At 43.7% G+C, this 23,182-nt stretch overlaps 2 protein-coding genes across 8 annotated transcripts in view; one reads left to right on the plus strand and one right to left on the minus strand.

Annotated features, from left to right (window-relative positions):
• LOC103787027 (putative uncharacterized protein C21orf62-AS1) overlaps positions 1-23,182 on the plus strand; it is a 183,374-nt gene that overhangs the window by 18,636 nt on the left and 141,556 nt on the right. For 3 of the 7 annotated variants that reach the window (XR_004668493.4, XM_057300949.2, XM_057300950.2), the window contains one exon: positions 6,335-7,197. The exons of the other annotated variants lie outside the window; for them this stretch is intronic. Coding sequence is in view for 2 of the 3 variants with exons in the window: in XM_057300949.2 (XP_057156932.1) it covers positions 6,335-6,541 (207 nt within the window). In the remaining variant the exon portion in view is untranslated. Of the gene's footprint in view, positions 1-6,334; positions 7,198-23,182 lie in introns of those variants that run through there. 7 annotated transcript variants of the gene reach the window in all.
• Positions 2,213-23,168, minus strand: EPCIP (exosomal polycystin 1 interacting protein). Its single transcript, XM_008977709.4, has 3 exons — positions 22,961-23,168; positions 19,945-20,025; positions 2,213-3,866 (listed from the first exon to the last, which is right to left on the minus strand). The coding sequence occupies exon 3, from the start codon at positions 3,800-3,802 to the stop codon at positions 3,143-3,145; it is 660 nt and encodes a 219-aa protein (XP_008975957.1). The 5' UTR covers positions 3,803-3,866; positions 19,945-20,025; positions 22,961-23,168; the 3' UTR covers positions 2,213-3,142.

The following is a 23,182-nucleotide window of genomic DNA, read 5'->3' on the forward strand; positions in this document are numbered from 1 at the left end:
AGAGAGGGTTCTTGGATCTCACATAAGAAAGAATTCAAGGCGAGACCGTAGAGTAAAGTGAAAGCAAGTTTATTAACAAAGTAAAGGAATAAAAGCATGGCTACTGCATAGGCAGAGCAGCCCACCTCCCTTTTTTGTTGGAGAGCTGGTGGTTAAACTTTTATTAGCACACCACTGGCCAGAGGCAATAAGCTACTAGCCCCAGGCCAGATGGGTACCATTAACATAGTTTGTTTGACCCACATGATATTATTTAAAACAAACAAACAAAAAAGCTGAATGGCAAGCCGACATTTACAAATTGTGAGAATTCACATAACAACCTGGAATTCCTCATTCTCTGAAGGATCAGATCTGGCCCCATCAGATTTTCCCATGACAACACTCAGTTGGAGCTGAGCCACTGTAGAGCTTCAGGTGGGGCATGCACCCTTACTTAACCACCATCCCACCACTCCCTGTTGTCCCCCAAACCCTGCAGCTAAGTGCCAAATGCCATTTATCCCCATGCCTGCACTGTGGATTTTCTCTGCCCATTCTTCATCCCACAGCAGCACAAACTGAACCAGATTTTTAGTCCAGAAATCTGAAACCTCAGGCTTGATTTATAACTAAATTAGCTTTCCTTTTCTGTTGGTTTAAGTCCCATTAACTCACAAGTATTTCTCAAAAGACTTACTTAAAACATATGTGAAAGGGCTTTGAAACTATTAAAAGCTACCAAATGGAAGATATTTATAGGAGGCATATACTTTCTATCATCATTTAATTTTATACTTTATTAATAAAAATTATTAAAATTCAATTTGTTATATTTTCAGTAACTAATGACAATGAATATATTACTAATCTTTTCACTTGTCTTTTCTTGCTTTCCTTTTTCCTCCTTTTTCCCCTTTTCCTTATTCTTTTCTTTCACTTTAACATTATCTGCAGTACAATGTCAGTAATGAGGTCACATTTTTCTATTAAAATTCATACTTTGGTCTTTGTTTTGGCCTAATTTAAACACTGACATGGGCTCATGCTAATTAGCCTGAATGGCTAAATCCCCCACCAATTAAGCAAATGTAGAAATTGCAGGTTATTTCAGTTACTCTATGTTAAGGTTAAGTGAAAAAAAAAAAAGTGATGTATGTGATCTAAAGTCATCAACCCCAGGACATCCTGTTAAGTCATGGACTATTTCTTATCATTATGGTATCATGAATGCAATAATGTTTCAAATTCATTCCACTCCAGGTTTAAACATTTGTATCACAATTGCAGTGGATTTTTTTTTCTTTTCTTTTTTTTTTTTTTGAGATGGAGTTTTGCTCTTGTTGCCCAGGCTGGAGTGCAGTGGCGCAATCTTGGCTCACTGCAACCTCCGCCTCCCAGGTTCAAGTGACTCTCCTGCCTCAGCCTCCTGAGTAGCTGGGATTACAGGCATGCACCACCATGCCTGGCTTATTTTGTATTTTTAGTAGAGACAGGGTTTCTCCATGTTGGTCAGGCTGGTCTCGAACTCCCGACCTCAGGTGATCCGCCTGCCTCGGCCTCCCAAGCCATGGATTCTTTACAGTCCACTTTAATGGCAAGTTGCGTCTCTATGAGGGAAAATTTTCTTTGTACAATAATGAATCCATTTAATTTTTTCAAAAGTATGTTGCTTTGGTTCCTTTTATCAGCACACATAAAATCATTTTGTGTTAACCGTGTCATATAAAATGCCTTCACTTTGCAATCTTAACCTTCCAAATGGATTGAGCCTTAGATTTTTTTTGTTAATTATCTGTTAATAATTTGAGCACTTTTAACAATAGAAATAATGTTGTAAGTGGTGAGTAAATTCCCAGGCTAGCCCCTAATGTAGTTAAACATAGCTTGAATGGTATTCATCTAAGTTCTGATTTTTGGAGCAAGAGGAAAAGGAGTAGGAGAAAGAAGATGAAAATGAGAAGAGAAATTGGTGAAATGGTATAGCAGGGGCAAAGACAGACCATGCAAAGAAAGAAAAGGAAAAGAATGTGAAAGGCTAGAAGTGAAGAACTTTCCTTGCAGTTAGGCTGTGCTCTAAGCAAAATTTTGAGATAGATGCAAATGTGTTTTGTGTCCTCCAATTTTCAGTGCTGCATCCCTCTCTCTGGAACACTGGTCCCCCGATTTGATCCTAAGGTCTTACCCTATCCATGCCTGTGGTACCTCCACCCCAACAAACACAGTCTCCAACCTCTTATTTCTCGGTGCATCTATTCTTAGCAAGGTATTTAGAAAAGATCAGTTTAAGAGAACCTAATCATTTTATTATTATTATTATTTTTTTTTTTTTTGAGATGGAGTTTCGCTCTTGTTGCCCAGGCTGGAGTGCAATGGTGTGATCTCTGACTCTGTCACCCAGGCTGGAGTGTAGAGTGCAGTGGCACGATTTTGGCTCACTGCAACCTCCGCCTCCCAGGTTCAAGCGATTCTCCTGCTCAGCCTCCGAGTAGCTGGGATTACAGGCATGTGCCACCATGCCCGGCTAATTTTGTATTTTTAGTAGAGATGGGGTTTCTCCATGTTGGTCAGGCTGGTCTTGAACTCCCGACCTCAGGTGATCCGCCCGCCTCGGCCTCCCAAAGTGCTGGGATTACAGGTGTGAGCCACTGTGCCCGACCATTTTATAAAACTCATAGTCCCCAAACCTCTGAAATTGATTATTCTCTACTTAGGGGAATTCCAAGCAATTTCACAAAATGAAACAAAAAAATTAAGGCAGTATTTTGAAAGAAGATATGTTTCTTGGGGGTCACCTTCTAGGAGGAGCTCCACTAAGCAGTCTCTAGGGTGTATTGCTTTCTCCATTTCTGACGGGACATTTCCCTGCAGGCTTCTAGTTGCAGAGACCAAGCCTAGCTGGCTCCCAAGACATGTCCCTGGACGGAATCAAGTTGGTTTTTTGGTTTCTTTTTCTTTTGTTTTTCAAAAGTGTTCTCGCAGTTGGGCACAGAGCAGAACAGAGAGCTGGTTATTGGTATGTGTGGCTGTGTTGCAAATGGAGCCTGCGGAGAGAGGCACAGTTGTGGGTAGGGATACCTATCTCACGGCCTTATTTCCAGATTCCTTCTGCAAATTATTCATCATTTGCCAAAGTTCCAGACAGCTGGACACAGTTATTATGCTAGTAAATAAATGTGACAACATAGCTTTTGTTGCTTGGCATTGGGAAGGTTCTAAAGTAAGAAAAGTCAGGAAAGTTGTTGGCAATGCTGGTAACGTTTTCAATACTATATGATTTTAAGGCTGAGTCCCTGTTGAAAAGAGCCATATCTAAGAATGAGATATACATACATGGCTGCCAGCCTTTGTGTAACCACATGGGCTTCTCTCTGGAGTCACTGTCCCCACCGCTATGGATGAGTAAGCTCTGCTCTGGGAAGGGATGCTTGGCCTCCATGTTGATGCGCAGCCTCTTCAGACCACAAATAGCCAGGTATTCAGTGGGGAGAGTGTTGGTGCTGCACAGGGAAAGCTTCAGGTCTTGGACCAGCGTGAAGTTCAGCAGGTGGCCCAGCACAGATGTGTCCGTGAACCAGATGGTCAGATGGCCATTGTAGCTGGTTCGCTCTACCGCAAGGGGCAGGACGGTTTTACAGTTGCACATCAGGTTGGCCAAACTGTAGTCACAATCCCGGATGTCCGCAGAACAGCTGCAGTTCCGAATGGTGTTTTCCCTTGTGAAGATGAGCGTGCTGTTCTTCTGACCTTTGGTGAAGCAGTTAAGTGCAAAGACACCCAGAGCGCTGATCAGAAGAAGACAGTGCCTGGGAGGTGGTGCCATGCTTGCCCAGCATGGGCCAGCGTGTTTATCCCCCCTCTTTTTGAACCAATTTGTTGGAACTCACCTGAAAGAAAAGAGGCAGCTTTATCACAACCTTTCATTTGAAATACACAGCTTATGGAAAAGGAACCCCAGAAAAAAACAAGTTGTAAACATTTCTTTCTTGCAGTTCTAGTAACTGTTTCCTGAGCCACAGGCAATGCTTGCAGCCCAGGCACTGGGCAAGCTCTTTTCTCAGCACCTCATCCAGAGACAGCAGCCAAACCTTTGAGCTCTGCTCATCTGAGGTGTAAAACTCCCAGTGATGTTGGCTGACAGTGAGACCAACATGCCAACAACACAGCCAGAGCGATGCCAGAGCGGATGCCAGAGAGGAGACCTACCGCATCCTATCTATGGGCAGGGATTTGGAGTTGAAAGAGCACATTCTCCAAACATCCAATTACTAGCATGAAGCGCCCAAAAACCCCTGAACATGACATGCTTTCCTCCCCCTCAATATCTGACTTCCTGGAATTCGGGAGACAAACACTTCTTTGTTGGATTCAGCTATCCAAGCGCTACCTATTACACAACATAGCATGAATACCAATGAAGCATTTAGTTAATGGTAAGCTTTAATTTCTAAGTAGATAAACATGCCTCCCATCCCCACCATATTAATCTGTTTGTGAGTCCATTCATCCTGTTCAGGGCCTCTTACAAATGTACCTAGGTAACTGTGGTAATAGACAATAAAAAGACTAATCACCCACCGATTAATCACAATTATTTTGACTTAGCTACTCTTATGCCAGAAGAAATTTATGAACTGATCTTGTCAATGTATTGCAGGGCTCCAAAACAAAACCATATATAAGAACTTCTAAAAAATCTAAATAAGGTAGGGATGCATGGGTAATTTAAAGAGCAACACCAATGTCCAGTTTTGGGGTAAAAGCCCTACAGTGTCTGGCATATGACAGATGCAGCATCCTCCTTTGTGGTGTGATTGGAATGAGATGAGATGAGCATTATGGCAGAGTGTACCACATTTCAGTTTGGCGAAAGTAATAACATTCCCCCAATGACTGAGGAGAGAAACCAAACAATACAATTCAGTCCATCTCCATTTGCTAAGCTCCATGGGTGTGGTGGGATACTTGGCATGCGACCTCTGAGTGGGAGGGCCCAGAGCTACTGGCAGGGCCACTACACTAAGGGCCAGGGAGCCACAGATGGAAGGGTCAGTCTGAAGAGCTCAACGTGTGTCCAAAGAGTACAGTGACAGCAGGAAAGAGGCTAGGCAGACAAGCAGCAATTAGGGTGTAAGATGAGGCCACAAGGCAATTAGAAATCCAAAGGAATCAAGACTAAAAATGCCAGGGATCGGGTAGACAGGCAGGAGGCACAAGCCACAACCCCATGGCTGGGATGCCAGGAGGATAGAAGTAAGCTCTGCCGCGTAAACTTGAACAGAGGGTGAGACATTGATTCACAGCAATTGTGACTGTATTCATGCATTCATCCCTCCCTTCCTTCCTTCCTTCCTTCCTTTCTTCCTTTCTTCCTTCCTTCCCTCCTTCCCCCTTCCCTCCTTCCCTCCTTCCTTCCCTCCTTCCCTCCTTCCTTCCTTCCTTCCTTCCTTCCTTCCTTCCTTCCTTCCTTCCTTCCTTCCTTCAACTAATGCTTATTGGAAGATTACTAGGTGGCATGCCCTCTGCTAGCCATGGGGGTACAACTCAGAACAAGACAACCCAGGGCCCAGTCCTCATAGAACTTGTGTCCTAACGAAATTGATTCTGCTTCCAATGGGCTGGGGTGTCATAGCCCAAAGCCAGGCCCGTCCTGCATGTGAGGATGGAGAGGCTATAGCAGTGGGGAGGAGGCGAGAGGAGGGGGCAAATGCAGGAGTTAGGCAGGGCCCAGCCTGGGCTGTGTGCCAGGCCCTGGCTTAGGCCAAGCAGAAGAAACAAAGATACAAAAGACCTGGATCCTATCCTCCAGGATTTATCCTCAAAGGAAAAAGACCAATAAGGCTGAACTGAGAAGCACTGTACTGAACATACAGGCGGCTAAGAGAACATAGCAGAGAGAGAGAGATTCGACGCGGGGGACTGGATAAGGCGGTTTAGAGTGCTTTGTATCTATTTTGAAGTTGGCACAGGATTTTCTTAAAGGCTTCTTATTAAATGTATTAATAGGTACATTTTGTCATGAAAGAAAGAGCTTTGAGAAACGTGGAGAACAAGCGTTCTCCCTGAACAAGAGGCTTAACAGTCTTAAGCAGTGTTAGAATGTGGGTGTGTCTACCCCCTTAGTGAGGAACGGTGTATAATTTATTAATTACAAGATAATTTTAGACAATTAGCTGTCCCAGATTCCACTGGAGGCCTCTGGGACTTCGTGTCCCAGTAACCCTGTCATCCCAGAACCAGGAATGCTGTCAATACCGTTGGCCCACACTGACCCTAGCCTTAAGAGAAAAAAGAGGGGAGAGGTCTATTCATCAGCCCGAACCTAGTGAGAAAAGTGTCTGCCTCCCTGTTTCAGGTGCTGATCCTTTTAGAGGCAGCCGTGGAAGAGGAAAAGAGATCAGAAGAGAAAAGGATATTGGTTTGCTGGAACATGTGGGACAAGAAGTTCCCAGAAGAATTTGTGAGCAACTTCCCGACAGTAAGGCCCTGGCTAGACCTCAGGATGGTCCCTGCCTCCTGGACATTAGGAAGCCCAAAGGCCAGAACAAAAACACATGCCTAGTGGGGGAAGGCTCACTAACAGGGCACCAAGTGGGGCAAATACCCCTGGTAACCCATTTATGGAGGCTGCCACAGAAATGCTAGTTGGAAATTTTCCTCCTTCAGTCTATCATGAATTTCTTTTTTCTCTTTTGAGATGAAGTCGCCCGGGCTGCAGTTCAGTGGTGCAATCTCAGCTCACTGCAAGCTCTGCCTCCCAGGTTCCAACGATTGTCTTGTCTCAGCCTCCTGAGTAGCTGAGATTATAAGCACGCACCATCATACCCGACTAATTTTTGTATTTATAGTAGAAATGGGGTTTTGCCATGTTGGCCAGGCTGGTCTTGAACTCCTGACCTCAGGGTGATCCACCCATCTTGGCCTCCGAAAGTGCTGGGATTACAGGCATGAGCCACTGCACTCGGCTGTACCGTGATTATTAGTTCAAGGTTCTCTTTCACTGGGGTAAAGACCTTAAGAGAGCAGTTTTTGGGCTTTATATTCTCAATTTCCCGCACAGTGCCTAGCACATAGCAAGGACTCAACAAATTTCATTGAATGAATGAAAAAACATAGTTTACCAAATGTCAGTGTACTCAAACTCTTTTCACTGCTAGCTATAGAAATCCAATTAAGACTCACTTGGGTAAAAAAAAATAAAAAAATAAACAAAATAAACTGCTCACTTATTTGAAAAATTAGGAAGGATTTCAGGCATGGCGATCCAGCTACTCAAAAAAGGTTGTCAGAAATGTCTGTCTGTTCTTCATTTATTCTTTCTCATTTGTGGGCTTTGTTCCCAGATAAGATCACTCCTTCTGGGGACAAGATGGTCATTAGTAGATCCAGGTTTACTTTCTATCAGCTGAGCAACCTCTCAAGAAAAAATAAATAAATAAATAAACCTCTCTTTAAATAGCACCAGGCTGCTGGGTGTGGTGGCTCATACCTGTAACCCCAGCACTTTGGGAGGCTGAGGTAGGAGGATTGTGGGAAGCCAGGAGTTCAAGACCAGCCCAGCCAACATTGTGAGACATAATCTCTACAAATAAAATAAATTAGTTGGACATGATGGTGTGCACCTATAGTCCCAGCTACTCGGGAGGCTGAAGCAGAAGGATCACTTGAGTCTGAGAATTCGGTGTTGTTTAAGCCACCCTGTTGTGGTATCTGCTATGGCTGCACAGGCAGAAATAGGGACACAAGTGCAGGTTCAGGGCAAGGTGTGTGAGCACACTCAGTCCCTGGCCTCGGAGTCTCCCTGGATGGCTTCTTGCCTAGGGTAACTGACAGAGGGAGGGATGATATGCAAAGGCACCTGTTCTCCTCATGACCTAACCCCAATTCTTACTCCACGGGTTCATGACAGCCCATTCTGCTGGAGACTGTGTCTTAAAACTTCCTCCCCTAGTTTCTCTCAAGTACCCCTCGTGAGCTGTGATTTCACTGGGCTTTGAACTCTTAGGCCATTTGAGGCTGCAGTGAGCTATGATTGTATCACTGCACTCCAGCCTAGATGACAGAACGAGACCCCATCTCTAATGAATAAATAAATATGGCTGGGCACAATGGCTCAGGCCTGTAATCCCAGCATTTGGAAGACCAAGACAGGCAGATCGCTTGAGCTCAGGAGTTCGAGATCATTCTGGCCAACAAGGCGAAACCCTGTCTCTACCAAAAATACAAAAATTAGCCAGGCAGGGTGGCATGTGCCTGTAATCCCAGCTACAGGGAGGCTGAGGCAGGAGAATCACTTGAACCTGGGAGGCAGAGGTTGCAGTGAGCTGAAATTGTGCCACTGCACTCCAGCCTGGGTGACAGAGTGAGACTTTGCAACCAAAAAATAAAATAATAATAATAAATAAATAACCAAATAAGTAAATAAATAAATATTAGGAGGCAAAAATACATTGGTCTCCTGAGTCGTACACTCAGCTTGGGAGCCAATGAATGGGATCAGCCCCACTGCAAAGAGTGGACTGAGAGGGTAGAAGGATGGTTCTGCAAAGGGAAATCAGGAGGCGCTATCAGAAAAGGGCCAGGTAGGCAGTCAGAAAGGTGGGTGCCCACAAGACCCATGGGATGAGCATGGGTGAGCATTGCAACTCTACTCCTCTCAGTCTCAGCAAACACTAAAGCACCACTTTGATAAAATGCCCTCTAAGAGTGCAGATATATGTCTGACTTTGTGGGATATATTCAGATTTTCAAATTGGCTCCTTTACTGGAGGGCCCCTCGATTTTACCACCCAAGAATCTTCAAGGATTTTTGCAGAGACACACTTTGGGTACTGCATTTGTGAGCGATAGCCCTGCTTACCTCTCCAAGTCCTGGCTTCACAGTGTGTTCCTTGGGGTGCCCGGGCCCTAGCTTTCTTCTGGCTTTAACCCCAGAGCCATAACTCAGATCTACACTTGAGACTGCTTCTTGCCAGGGCATCTTCTCAGCTTCTGACTCTTGAGCCTTTCACAATTTTCTTCTCTTGAGTCTTTCCCCTAATTGCATTTCCACTTTAAAAATAAAAATCACAGCCAGGCATGGTGGTTCACACCTGTAATCCCAGCAGTTTGGTAGGCTGAGGGGGGCAGATCATTTGAGGTCAGGAGTTCAAGACCAGCCTGGCCAACATGGGGAAACCCTGTCTCTACTAAAAATACAAAAATTAGCCAGGTGTGGTGGTGCACACCTATAATGCCAGCTACTCAGGAGGCTGAGGCACGAGAATTCCTTGAACCCGGGAGGCAGAGGTTGCCGTGAGCCGAGATCGCACCACTGCACTCCAGCCTGGGTGACAGAGTGAGTGAGACTCTATCTCAAATAATAAAATAAAAACCACTTTTGATTTCAAATTAAGCTCACTTCCAAATTAGGTTTTTAAATTGCTTTTGATTTTTAATTGCTATAAGGATTTGGAGAATGTCGCTTGATTTTTCCACAATTAGTTATTTGTCTTTTGTGTTAGGACTATAGAGCTCAGAACATCATTATTTACGACATTTCAAATCTGTTTTGGGCAAATGCTCCAAATGCTATCCTCCCACTGACACAATATCTCCTTACTAGTAATATCTTCTTATAAACAGAACTAGTCAAGTTTGAAACATTCCTTTTGAAGCCAAGTATAAACATTATCTAAATGTTGGGTGTAATCCTAGATTGAGAAGGAATCTGTGTGGAATTTGTTTTGAAGTAACTGATGTCTGTATCTCCTCAATTTAGAACCCTCTGTCTTTATGCAGCTAGTTGCTAGTATTGTTCTTGAGATTTCTTCAGCTGCAATACAAAAATAATACTCAAACTGATTCTGAATAGAAGCTCTGGTTTTTAAACATGTCCAGTGATTTAAAGGCTCAAATATTTAATAATCATGCACAAAGTCTCAAATATTTAATAAGTAAGCACATAGGCCGGGTGTGGTGGCTCACGCCTGTAATCCCAGCACTCTGGGAGGCCAAGGCAGGTAGATCACGAGGTCAGGAGTTCGAGACCAGCCTGACCAACACGGTGAAACCCTGTCTCTACTAAAAATACAAAAATTAGCTGGCCATGGTGGCACGTGCCTGTAATCCCAGCTACTCAGGAGGCTGAGGCAGGAGAATCGCTTGAACCCAGGAGGCAGAGGTTGCAGTGAGCTGAGATTGCGCCATTGCACTCCAGAGTGAGACTCTGTCTCAAAAAAACAAACAAAAAAAAAACATGCACAGTTTTTAGCATCTTGACTGAAAAATTTGGATGTGTAGACATCCCCTGAGTATTTGTCATGGTTGCATCAAGCTACTTATTGCGTCTTACAACCTAGGTATATCAGAGACTTCTAGTCCCCGTGAATGCCATGTTCTCCTCTCCTTCTTTAGCACACTGTTGGACTTCATTTCTGAGCTTCTGGTAGTGAAGTGGTACCATGTGATTGAGTTCTGGCCAATGGAATATGGTGGAAGATTCCACGAAGGAACCGATGGCCCTAGAAGATGGCAGAACTGTAGACAAAAGGCTGAATCCCTGAATGATTGTATGAAAGAGAGCACACCCCTCTTCCCCCTTAATGGCATTAGTCTGTGATGTAAGGGAGGAACAGATCTCAATTACTCTAAGCCACTGATATCTTGAAGTTTGTCAAAGCACTAGTACAATACAGCAGGTGCTAATATTGCTTTGCAACTTAGGATTTTTACATCCTCTTTTCTCAAAAGAAAATGAGAAATCAACATTTAGAGGACATTTATTGGATGCCAGGCAAATGGCCTAAGTCATGGGGAAGCAAAAATGAAGAAGATATCATCCATGCCCTCAAGGGACTTGAAGTTTGCCCAGAGAACTTGGAATGTACTCTGGGAACAAACAACTGGGCAACTAATTATAAGACAATGTGATTGGTAGTTCTTAAAGATGCAGATGGAGGCCAGGCACAGTGGCTGACGCCTGTAATCCCAGCACTTTGGGAAGCCAAGGTGGGCAGATCATCTGAGGGCAGGAGTTTGAGACCAGCCTAGCCAACATGGTGAAACCCTGTCTCTACTGAAAATACAAAAAAATTAGCTAGGCGTGATGGTGGGCACCTGTAATCCCAGCTACTCAGGAAGCTGAGGCAGCAGAATCACTTGAACCTGGGAGGCGGAGGTTGCAGTGAGCCGAGATTGCGCCATTGCACTCCAGCCTGGGCAATAAGAGTGAAACTCATCTCAAAAGAGAAAAAAAAAAAGATGCAGATGGAGTGGTGGTAAGGGAGAAATGGAAAGACTCTCAAAGGATGTGCTCTTTGGGCCAGGCAGAGAAGAGGTTCGGGTTAGGAAGGGCGAGGCAGTGCAGATATAAGAGTCATTGGCGCAGATGTCAGAATGACTAAAGTCCTTAGTATGTTTAGAGCAGGTATAAGACATCTGGAGGTCCATGAGGCTGGGGATGTAGGCAGGAAACAGGGTTAGACAGGACCTTGCTGGTCAAGCTAAGGGGTTTGGACTTTATGCTGGCAGTTACTTGGTCTCCAAACTTTTCTGATCATCACCCCATCAATAAATGATTTTAAAACCCTCCCCGATAGATGTATCTGTTAATTTATAAAGCCCATTCACATATTACCGTGCTTACATATCATCTATATTATCAACAATACACAAACTGTAGCATTTTTAAAAATTTGAGATGAAAAATAAATAAAAATGAAAGTTTGAATATTTTCAGCTCTACCCCACTAGCTTGGCTTGCAAACCTCCTGTGAGGTAAGCTCCCTCTTTGGAGGCTCCTGCAAGAGACAAAAAATGAGATGGTAAAGGTCTGAAGCAGGAGACATCTACGTAGATCTTGTTTAAGGAAGGTAACCTAGGTTGCCAGGGAGAGACTGAATCTGGGGAGAAAACACTTGTCAGGACAGTGAATTCTAAATAGTTTTCTTTTGTATTTTCCTCAGTGATTTCCATCTCTCCATTTGTTGACTCCTTCTAACTCCAGGCTCTTTGGATAAATTTGTTTCAATATCTGGAATCCTCAAGGGGATGGAGAGAACCAAGGATGTAGGATTGAGAAGGTGGGGATGAGGATGAGGCTGTCTTCCTCCTATGAGCATGAGTCAGGACACCTGCTAGAACCTCCAGGAGGGAACCAGTGGTACAGGAGCAGGAGAGCCCAGTGGGCAGCACAGCAAAGCATTTGTCTCTTTCTGTCTCCCAGGCTGGAGTGCAGTGGCGCGATCTCGGCTCACTGCAACCTCCCACTCCTAGGTTCAAGCAATTCTTCTGCCTCAGCCTCCCATCGTTGTCTCATTCTTAGCATCCCAACACAGCTTGCCTGGGAACGCCACTCCCTGAGACATCCACTGTGAGCCCTGACAGCCACGAGAAAAACATAGCTCATTTTCTCAGAGTTAGGAGCCTCTGGGTGGCTTCATCAGACTGGCAGCAAGCCTAGCTGCTAGTGAGGGCTAGTTATGGCAAGCTATGGAGTAGGTGGAGTAGCTCTCCGATCCCCATTTCCCCTTGATGTGCCTTCCTCTTAACTCCCTGATCATCCATTCTTTTCTTTCCAGGAGCCAGTGCTGAAAACCCGCTCACAGATTGGTATCTGATACCAGTTGGTTAGGCCTTAATCGGAATTTAAACCGACACATTCTTGTCCAAGGGTATTTGCACTGTAAGCCTTATGGCTACCTTGTTCCTTATTAGAGAGATAGCAAGGATCAAACAGAAAGTATGGGAGGAGTGTGGGGTGGAGACCCACGCTGGGCTCCAGAAACAAGTGGTCACCTGTTCTCAGGTCCAGTGCCCACTTGTCCAGGGCTGTGCAACCCCTCTTCCCGTTGAGGTCAAGGAGGGGTGTTGGCTATTCTGTTATGTGGATGAGATGCCCACACAGGCAGTGTGAGGGCTTTAGCTGTAGGATCTTGAAATGCTCTTGAAAAAAGGGATTTTTAGCATTTTTCTTTTCTTTGGCTTTGTTCCACGAATGCACTGCAGGAGATAGGTTAGAGATAAACACTATGTAAGATGATATTTGAAAACAGAGTGATATCTTTGTTGTTTACTATTTCAAAGCTTATGAAGTTGAAAACTAATTTGGGTCCGTCCCCAATGTTTTCTTACTGTGATACTGTGATACTGTGATACTGTGTCTTTTATTTCTTCTTCACATTCCGCAACAGCACATCCTCATCCTTGGTATGAGCCACTGAATTTTCACAGGCCCTTGCAAGGATCTAATGCTGAAGTCACCGTTCTGTGCAGTCTCTGTGGGTGAAGATCACTTCCCTTTCATTGTGGTTTACACAGTTCATTGTGCGGGGCAGGAAATGAGTTCCCAGTAATTCTGATGTGATCGGAATCTTATTTGGTTTCTATAGTAGGATCTAAACTATATGCTCTCATCTGATATTTTTGCTCGTCTAGAAAAAGATGAAGTAAATTCATGTCTCCATAAGTTGGAATTATGCAGGCAAAATTAGCTTCAAGTATGCAATTTGGGTTTTGAGAGGACACACTTTAAAATATTTTTGTGACTGTTCATGTTGAACTCACTAGTATATAGTTGGATCAGTCGGAGAACCTGTCTGAGTCTTACTTCTCTTGACATGGCACAGGATAATAATCCAACCACACAGGTTGCAAAAGCAAAGTAGATGCATGTGATTTTATATATATATATATATATATATATATATATATATATATGAATAGTACTATATTATTTATTTATTTTGTTTAGAGATGGGGTCTCACTATGTCATCCAGGCTGGTCTTAAACTCCCAGGCTCAAGTGATTCTCCTGCCTTGGCCTCCCAAGGTGCTAGGATTATAGGCATGAGCCACCACACCCAGCCTGAATAGTTCTGTAGTATTATGTATATTGTATACTCATAAGTACTCATAGGCATGCTACAATATACATAATACTATTCATAGACATTGATATTTTGTAATATCAGAGTCATAGTGATAACAAATGTATTACCATGCTCTGTGAGGGCATCCCAAAAGCCACCCCAAAGAAATCTAAAGTAACTGGTTCATTTAATGCATTACTTGTATCAAACATTTGACTAGACAGAGAACAGGCACAGCGTAAAACAAAAATGTCTCTCTGCATGATTTTTCCTGTAATGAATCCAATCAGATTTACAAACGTCCTCCTGTAAATTCTGAGGATTGTGAGGTCCTGAAATTATTAGTGAGCTAGTCTGGAAAATAGAAATTAATTATCTGATTCCCATTTCTACTAACTTAAATGTGTATGAAATGTTTAAAGGAACAGCAGGAATATGGGATGTGATCAAAACACTTTATTTCTGATCTCCAACTGTGCCTAATGGATGTTATAGTAGGTCAAATAATGGTCCCTAAAGGTGCCTGTGTCCTAATCCCTGGGCCCTGTGAATACGTTACCTTACATTGCCATAAGGCCTCTACAGACGTTATTAAATTAAGAAACTTGAGGTAAGGAGATGATCCTAGATTATCTGGGTGGGCCCAATGTCATCAACAGGGTCCTTATAAGAAGAAGGCAATATGACAACTGAAGCAGAGATTGGAGCAATGTGGCTACAAGCTGAGGAATGCAAGCAGCCTCTAGGAGCTGAAAGAGGCAAGGAACAGATTTTCCCTTGGAGTCTCCAGAAGGAACCAGGCCTACTGACACCCTCACAGTAGCCTGGTCAGACTGGTTTTGAACTTCTGACCTCCAGAAGTGTAAAATAATATAGATATGTTGTTTCAAGCCACTAAAATTGTAGATTATTATTTTTTTTTTTTTGAGATGGAGTCTCGCTCTGTCACCCAGGCCGGAGTGTGGAGTGCAGTGGCATGATCTTGGCTCACTGCAATCTTTGCATCCCGTGTTCAAGCAATTCTCCTGCCTCAGCCTCCTGAATAGCTGGGATTACAGGTGTGCACCACCATACCAGGCTAAATTTTATATTTTTAGTAGAGATGGGGTTTCACCATGTTGGCCAGGCTGGTCTCAAACTCCTGACCTCAAGTGATCTGCCTGCCTCAGCCTCCGAAAGTGCTGGGATTACAGGTGTAAGCCACTGCGCCTGGCCAAGTTGTAGAAATTTTTTATAGCAGCAATAGGAAATGAATACAGAGACTATGAGGAAACCAAACCACCACATCAAACCACCCTTGTGGACCAAACCAGCCCTTCTGTATTCACAGCCCTGCAGTGTTTGCTAATTACATTATGTGGTTTATTCCTCTCATTAGCCTGGATCATTGGTAACTAGTCTCCTGAAATACCAAGCTCAATGCTCCCATAGAATAGTCACACTATGTTGGACCCAGCCAAGCCCAAATGGATACATCTGGCTACGTCTTATGAGTTGAGGGGGAACCATCTTCAGGTGGTTAATTGCATACATGGAATTGTTGAAGGAGAGCGAAGACGATATGGGAGGGCCCAGGGCAGGGAAGAGCAGAGGGATAGGACAGTGGCATTTGTGTCTTTCCAGCCCAAACGTATGCCTGAGGCTGAGTCCGGTCAGGTAGCAAGCAGAGGCTGCAAGAAGTGCTTTTAAGAATTCTGAGATGTGAGGCACAAGTGGCCCCCTGCCCAGGCAAGAAAGGGCGACATTGAGTGGTGGACAGAAGCATTTTCTCCACTTCTGTACTGAGTACAGCTCAGCTCTAGCACAGTGAGGAATGAGGGACAGATGGCACTATTTGACCCTTTCTCAAGAACAGACTGTGGCTACCCCTGGATGTTGCTCCCTGGTCATCAAGCAACAGGGAGCCCCATGGCCAAGGCAAGGGACAGTCAGCATCCAGTGGGGGCTGGGGACAGAAGCAGATGAAAGGACCATTGTGCGCATAGGCAAGACCCCTGGGGACTCAAAGAAGCACCTAGAGGAAATTCTGTTTTGTAGACATAGTGGTGGGAGGAGGCAAGGACCTGTATCTGGTAGGTGGGAGCACGAGCCAACAGAATACAAGCTATTCGTGTTCACTTAACTTCATCTGTGCCCTCTGGCTGGTGAAGCCAGGAGCTCTTCAGGTATCAACTGGATTACTTGTTTGAGATTAAATGGATTGAATCATAGAAATAGACTAAAGTGCTTAGGAGCTTAGAAGCTGAGTAAGAACTGACTGAAAAGTAGATATTTTATTTGGAAAGCACTGAGCTCACCTGGGTATTAATTTCACCCACTAATTTGCTGCCTGGATGCGGGGCTTCCTTGTTGGTTTACTGTGGGGTTTTATTAGTCCATTTTCATGCTGCTGATAAAGACATACCCGAGCCTGGGTAATTTACAAAAGAAAGAGTTTTAATGAACTCAGTCCCACATGGCTGGGAGGCCTCACAATCATGGTGGAAAGTGAGTCGTGTCTCACATGGTGACAGACAAGAGAAGAGTGAGAGCCGAGTGAAAGGGGTTTCCCCTTACAAAGCCATCAGATCTCGCGAGACTTATTCACTACCACAAGAACGTTATTGGGAAAACCACCCCCGTGATTCAATAATCTCCCACTGGGTCCCTCCCACAACATGAGGGAATGATGAGAGTTACAATTCAAGATGAGATTTGAGTGGGGACACAGCCAAACCATATCAGGGGGTCAGGTTTCTGATGCCTTCTTGCTGATTGCGGTTTCCCCAGTCCTTAGCACAGGGCCTGGCACATAGGAGCACTCCATGACTATTTATATTATCCAAATGAGTCCCTACATTTGCTAAGCCAATGAGGCATGTTATTGATCCTTGATTCCCTCTTATGCCTTTTTTTTTTTTTTTTTTGAGACAGAGTTTTGCTCTTATTGCCCAGGCTGGAGTGCAATGGCTTGATCTTGGCTCACCACAACCTCCGCCTCCCGGGTTCAAGCGATTCTCCTGCCTCAGCCTCCCGAGTAGCTGGGATTACAGGCATGTGCCACCACACCCGGCTAATTTTTAGTAGAGACGGGGTTCCTCCATGTTGGTCAGGCTGGTCTCGAACTCCCGACCTCAGGTGATCCACCTGCCTCAGCCTCCCAAAGTGCTGGGATTACGGGCGTGAGCCACCGCACCCAGCCCCTCTTTTGCCTTTTACCTCCTAGGATTGTCGAGTGTTAGCAAATCTGCAGGCAAAATTCATATTCTTCTTCAGCGACTTTCATTGTATGGCCTAGCCATGGCAGAAAAACCAGAATGAGTTTCTGTGTATGGGTGACAGGGTGGGAATTTGAGCTTACTCTCCTATGGCCTAGCTGTGCATCATCCTTGAAAGCCATTGAATGACATCTGGCAAAATCCCAGGAGGCACCTCCAACCTCCTGTGACTTTACAAAAGGCCTAGTCTAGGTTCCTGATTGCCTTACAACTTTCCTGTGAATCTGATGAGGAGGAAGCGTGAAATACACTTGGCTAGAATGGAGACCGTGAGTCCCAAGTCAGGCCTCCAGTCACTGCCCTTCCATCTTATGCCACACACCTTCCAAGGGGCGAAGGAAAACATGAGTAGAATTAGTATATTTTGGTCTCACAGATATTTGTGAGCATCACGAAGCCATTCCCCTAATTGCTCTTGGTTGAGAGATTACAACAGACCTTGCTGCAAAACTCCCCCACGACCTAACCTTTCAGAGTCCAATCTTGCAAAGCTAACTCAGGGAGAGCTTTGCTTAAATTACTGGGCTAGTATTATGTGAGTGTGAAGTTGCCAAGGAAAATGAGTCAGACACTAATCCCTTTGCTAGGAGATGAGAGAAAAAAAAAAAAAAAAAAAGGCTGGCAGACCTTTACTATTTTAATTACCTGCTTCCAGAACAATAAAAGAGAATTCAGATCTTCCACTTAACAGTCGTGCCCTTCTTATATTCCCGTAAAGTACCTGCACCATTTCCTTAAGATGTAAGCCTTGGGCTTTTTTCCTTTCAACTGTGTTCAAGCTATAGTTCCGACCATTCGATTTTGGACAAAAATAAGAATTAAAATTTCCTTTGATGGTTTTAGTTACAAATATTGGAACCAATGAACATTTAAACCTTGTTTCTTTCTTGAAAGATTTTTCAGAGTTTTAAAATGCCTCCTGGGAATGATGACTAAAGGTAATGTGGGATCCTGGATGGGATCCTGGGACAAAAAAAAGGACAATGGGTGAAATCTAAGGACATCTGAATAATGTTTGGACTTTATTTTATACTAATAATGTGTCAATACTGGTTCATTAATTGTGACAAATATACCATACTCATGTAAGATGTTAACTCTATATAAGAACTCTCTATTATCTTCACGATTTTTCTGTAAACCTGAAACTATTGCAAAATAAGAATTTTATTTAAAAAGAGTGAATCCTGATCTCATTGATGACTCTTTGAAGATTAGTTTTGTGACAGCAGCAGAGCTCCAGTAGATAATCTGGCATCACAATTTGGGCTAAACCGAGTGCCCATGAAATAGTGTCTAGGCACAACTCCAAATGAATTCTTCAGACCTCCTGGCCACAGAGAAGATTCTTTTTTTGTTTTTTTTAATGACCCAGAGACCAGGCATTTCAGAGATGCAAATGCGAAGTAATCCTTTTATGGGAAGTGGATCAAAACTGGGAAAGGAGAGGCATCACGGCATGTTGTGGGGACAAGCCTCGAGGGGTGCGTGTGTGTGTGTGTGTGTGTGTGTGTGTGTGTGTGTGTGTGATGTCTCACTGGGCTTTTGTTGTTCTTTCTTCTTTTCTTTCTTCCCTCCCTCCTTTCTTTCCTTTCTTTCCTTTCTTTCTCTCTCTCTTTCTTTCTTTCTTTCTTTCTTTCTTTCTTTCTTTCCTCTTTCTTTCTTTTTCCTCTCTTCCTTTCTCTCTCTCTTTCTTTCTTTCCTTTTTTGAGACAAGGTCTTGCTCGGTCACCCAGGCTGGAGTGCAGTAGCTCACTGTCACCTTGAACTTCTGGGCTCAGGCAAGCCTCCCAACCTCAGCCTCCTGAGTAGCTAGGACTATAGGTGCGTACCACTGGCTAATGTTTAAAATTTTTTGTAGAGACACAGACTCACTGTAGTGCTCAGGCTGATCTACAACTTCTGGCCTCAAGAGATCTTCCCACCGCCCAAAGTGTGGGGATTACAGGCATGAGCCACCGCGCCTGCCCCCATTGTGTTTTCTTATACTCCAATCTGGACCCCATTCGCCTCATGCTGCTTATGTTCCTCTGTGTTTGGGGATGATTTCTGTTTCTTGTCCACTAAGAAACTACCTTCATCTCTGATACTGTCTTCAAATCTCTCCTCTTTCATGACATTTTATTATGCTGGGGGAATAGGTGACAGTTCTTGTTTGACTCAAACCTACTTTTCTTAGAGTGCAACATCAGTCTATTGTAAGATAAAAAAAAAAAAAGAGCTTTTGTAAGCCAATCTGTTATCACACAGAGCCTTGTACCTAGTCGTGTTAGATTTTTAAGCCACTCCAAAAAACCAGACTTTTGCTGTAATCATTCTATTGCAACCATTCTCATCAGGTTCCCAGTGAATCCCACCACCCCCATACCAAATCCAGTGATTAATTTCCTGGTCTCATTTTGTTTGACTTCCCACAAGCATCTGACTTAGTTGCCTCCCCCTTCTTTTTGAGTGAATAGCTTTCTGTTCCTCCATGATGTCACATTCTCCTGGTTTTCTGGCTCCTTCAATGGCCACTCCTTCTCAGTCTTTTGGCTGGCATTTGATCTTTTTTTTTTTTTGAGACGGAGTATCGCCCTGTCACCCAGGCTGGAGTGCAGTGGTGTGATCTCGGCTCACTGCAAGCTCCACCTCCCGGGTTCACGCCATTCTCCTGCCTCAGCCTCCAGAGTAGCTGGGACTACAGGCGCCCACCACCACGCCTGGCTAATTTTTTTTTTTTTTTTTGGTGCAGACAGGGTTTCACTGTGTTAGCTAGGATGGTCTGACTCTCCTGACCTCGTGATCCGCCCGCCTCGGCCTCCCAAACTGCTGGGATTACAGGCGTGAACCACCGCGCCCAGCCCTGATCTTCTTACCTGTTATTGTTGCATGTCCCCAGCTCAGTGCATGGCTGTCTTCTGTATGTGCGTCCACTCTCTTGGTGCCTGCATGCTGTCCTGTGAAGTTAAATACCACCTAGATGCTGATGGTGAACTGAGATACGTCTCTAGCTCCTGACTGCATCATGCTCACATGTCCCACATTGTATCTGATAGCTCTTTCTGAATGTCTAGTAGACATCTCCAACTTAACATGCCAAATACACAGCTCCTGATTCCCAAGAAAGTTCAGACTCCTATGAGAAATGTTACTGTACCAGTAATTCACTGTTCCTCAGCCCTGTGTTCCCAAGGCTAAGCTAGCTAAATACAGCAAATTGTCATTGATAAAGAGGCAACATACTATAATATATAAAATGTGATACATGTATGTTGTATACTGAAAATTGAATGAAATCAGGAACTATCCATATTTTTATTCACTAATAGTAAGATCTAATGAGTGTTTCTTTTGTGCCAGGTACTGTTAAGTGTTTCACGTGTTTTATGTTATTTAATCTTTTCTGTAATCCTACAGGTAGATATTATGGCCCCCCTCCCCTTTTTTTTTTAGACCGAGTCTCAGTCTGTCACCCAGGCTGGAGTGCAGTGGCACTATCTCGGCTCACTGCAACCTCTGCATCCCGGATTCAAGTGATTCTCCTGCCTCAACCTCCCGAGTAGTTGGCATTATAGGTGGTGCACCACCACGCCCAGCTAATTTTTGTATTTTTAGTACAGACTGGGTTTCGCCGTTTTGGCCAGGCTGGTCTCGAACTCCTGACCTCAAGTGATCCACCCACCACAGCCTCTCAAAGTGCTGGGGTTACAAGCATGAGCCACTGCATATGGTCCCATTTTCATATCAGGAAATGATACATGGGATACTCAGGGAGGTTAAATAACTTGTCCAAGGTCACAGAACTAGTTAATAATGGCTAAAATTTGAACCCAGACAGCCAACTATACTCTGAAGAGTCATGGTGGAAATTACAGCGCTATTTCCTACCCCAGGGTCTTGGGCCTATTCAAGTGAGATTCCATGCATTGTATTCTATTACTAGATGCTGTAGCCTTTAACCTATATGTGTATAGAACCCTCATGCTAAATGCTATGATTTGAATGTGTTTCCTAAAGTTCACGTGTTGGAAACTTAATCCCCAGTGCAACAGTGTTGAGAAGTGGGAGCTTTAAGGGATGACCTTTAAGAGGGCGGTGCCCTCATGAATGGATTAATGCTGTTATTGAGGAGTGGGTTGGTCACCGTGGGAATAGGTTTCAAATAAAAGGATGAATTTGACCCCCTTTCTCTCTGTCTCTCTTATGTGTGTGCACATGTTCTCTTGCCCTTTCACCTTCCACCATGGAATGAAACAGCAAGAATGCCCTTGCCAGATGCAGGCCCCTTGACCTTGGAATTCCCAGTCTCCAGAACCATAAGAAAGAAATTTCTGTTCTTAAGTCCATAATCAGAATAGAGGACAATATGAGCAGAGTGCTGCTTCTGCTAACATAGGTATGGAATGTGGGACAAAGAATTCTCAGAGAGTGAGCCACTGGGAAGTCCTAACTAAAATATGTGGCTACCGTACTTTTCTACTTGACACAGTCCTTGAGAGAGTGAATTAGGCAATGAGTGCAAATCCTTCAGGCTTTCCCCTTGAGTGACTTGGTAGACACTCAGTTAATTGCATCACTGGGGTTCACATCCACAGCTTTGCACAGCTGCCCCTTGGTCCCACGCCCACAGAACTGTGAGGCCTGCCTGTTCTTCCCACTGGGGCCTATTGACCCACTAGCTCCCACAGACACAGACACAAGCCACTGGGCACTGAATTTTAAAAGCTGATAATGTGGCAGCTTTAAGCAGTGAAAAATATTAGTGTGGAAAAGAAAGATGAGAAATCCAAGTCAGCTCTTGAAAAGCACTCATTTCCATAAATACTTTATTGAAACTGTTATTTTCAGAAAATGCCCAATTTCTGTCAGAAAAAAAAGTAATGAAAAGTCTTTTTTTTCCTTCCAAACATATTGCATTATTTAGTCTAAAAAAAAGCAAAAAACTTCTCAAGGATGGCTCTTTTCGGTAAAAAATTTTCAAACAAATGAGGTCTTTTTTTTGGTATTTTTTAAGGATGGGTTTTTTATAAATATTATGCACAATGTTTTTGAAACATTTCCTGTCCTCAGTATACACCAACATACTTTTTGCTAAAAGCTTTCCAAAAATATGCTTATTAAACAAAGAAATAAATGCAAGACTGTATATGTTCTACTGATTTTGAATTAAAACATTCCCCTCTTCATCTTGCCTTTTGCTACATTATTTATCATGCTTTTTCACTTTTGAATAAAAAACCAATTTTTTAAAAACGCGAACTATCCAATCCAAATGTTAATGCTCATCTTAGCTTACTTTCTTTTCTTTGTTTTCTAATCAGCAAACTCTATAAAGCCTGGTGTGTAAATAGGCAGTAAATATAATATTATTTAAAGATAAAACAGAGCAAAGAAACAGTATCAGCCGGTGTTTTGGGAGTTCCCACTTTTCTTTGTTTGTGATCACAATAGGAAAAGAGATATCATATCTCTTTTCCTTAATTGTTATTTAGCATTGAAGACTAATGGAAAAGTCTAGCCAGATGTTTTAAAATAGAGACAAGATTTCAAGGAGCTATCTGTTATATTAGCTTTAAGTGAGTTTATCTTTTTAGGGTTTAAATGAGAAGACCATGTCATTCTTTGCTTAATGCACTGAAAATCTTTCATTTTAAAGGCAGAATCTCAGTAAAGAGGAATTCATATGCCTGGAAGCCTAAAAAAGTGTTTCATAGTGAAAGCCACTCATACATGTACATTATGTTCAGGAAATGCAAATGCAACAAGAAGGTGACCCTGACAATGGTTCTTCCAACCGTCACAGTTCCTGCCATGCAGCAGAAATTCTGAAGCTCTGAAAAACTGTCTGACTAGACATGCTTTTTAAAAAAGAAGAACACAGAAATTACTTACATCTGAGAGTTCCACCGTGAGGCCTCGCCTCTCCACTCTACAGACCTCTGCCTGGCCACGGATCCTTCACCCTGGCTTGACAGCTGGTTTAATCTGCAAGCCAGGGTGGAATGCGTGGTCTTGCACTTGCTGTTCTTTTCCGTCTTCGGAGGGCCAGCAGCCTGGTCATTTCCATGGCAACCAGGAGGAAGCTGCTGGCCTACCAGTCTCATTAACTACACG

Source organism: Pan paniscus, chromosome 22 (assembly GCF_029289425.2).
Source record: "Pan paniscus chromosome 22, NHGRI_mPanPan1-v2.0_pri, whole genome shotgun sequence".
Taxonomy (NCBI): Eukaryota; Metazoa; Chordata; class Mammalia; order Primates; family Hominidae; genus Pan; species Pan paniscus.

Bases quoted from the DNA above. Each gene is read 5' to 3' on its own strand.
- EPCIP (XM_008977709.4), bottom strand. From the start codon at position 3,802: ATGGCACCACCTCCCAGGCACTGTCTTCTTCTGATCAGCGCTCTGGGT.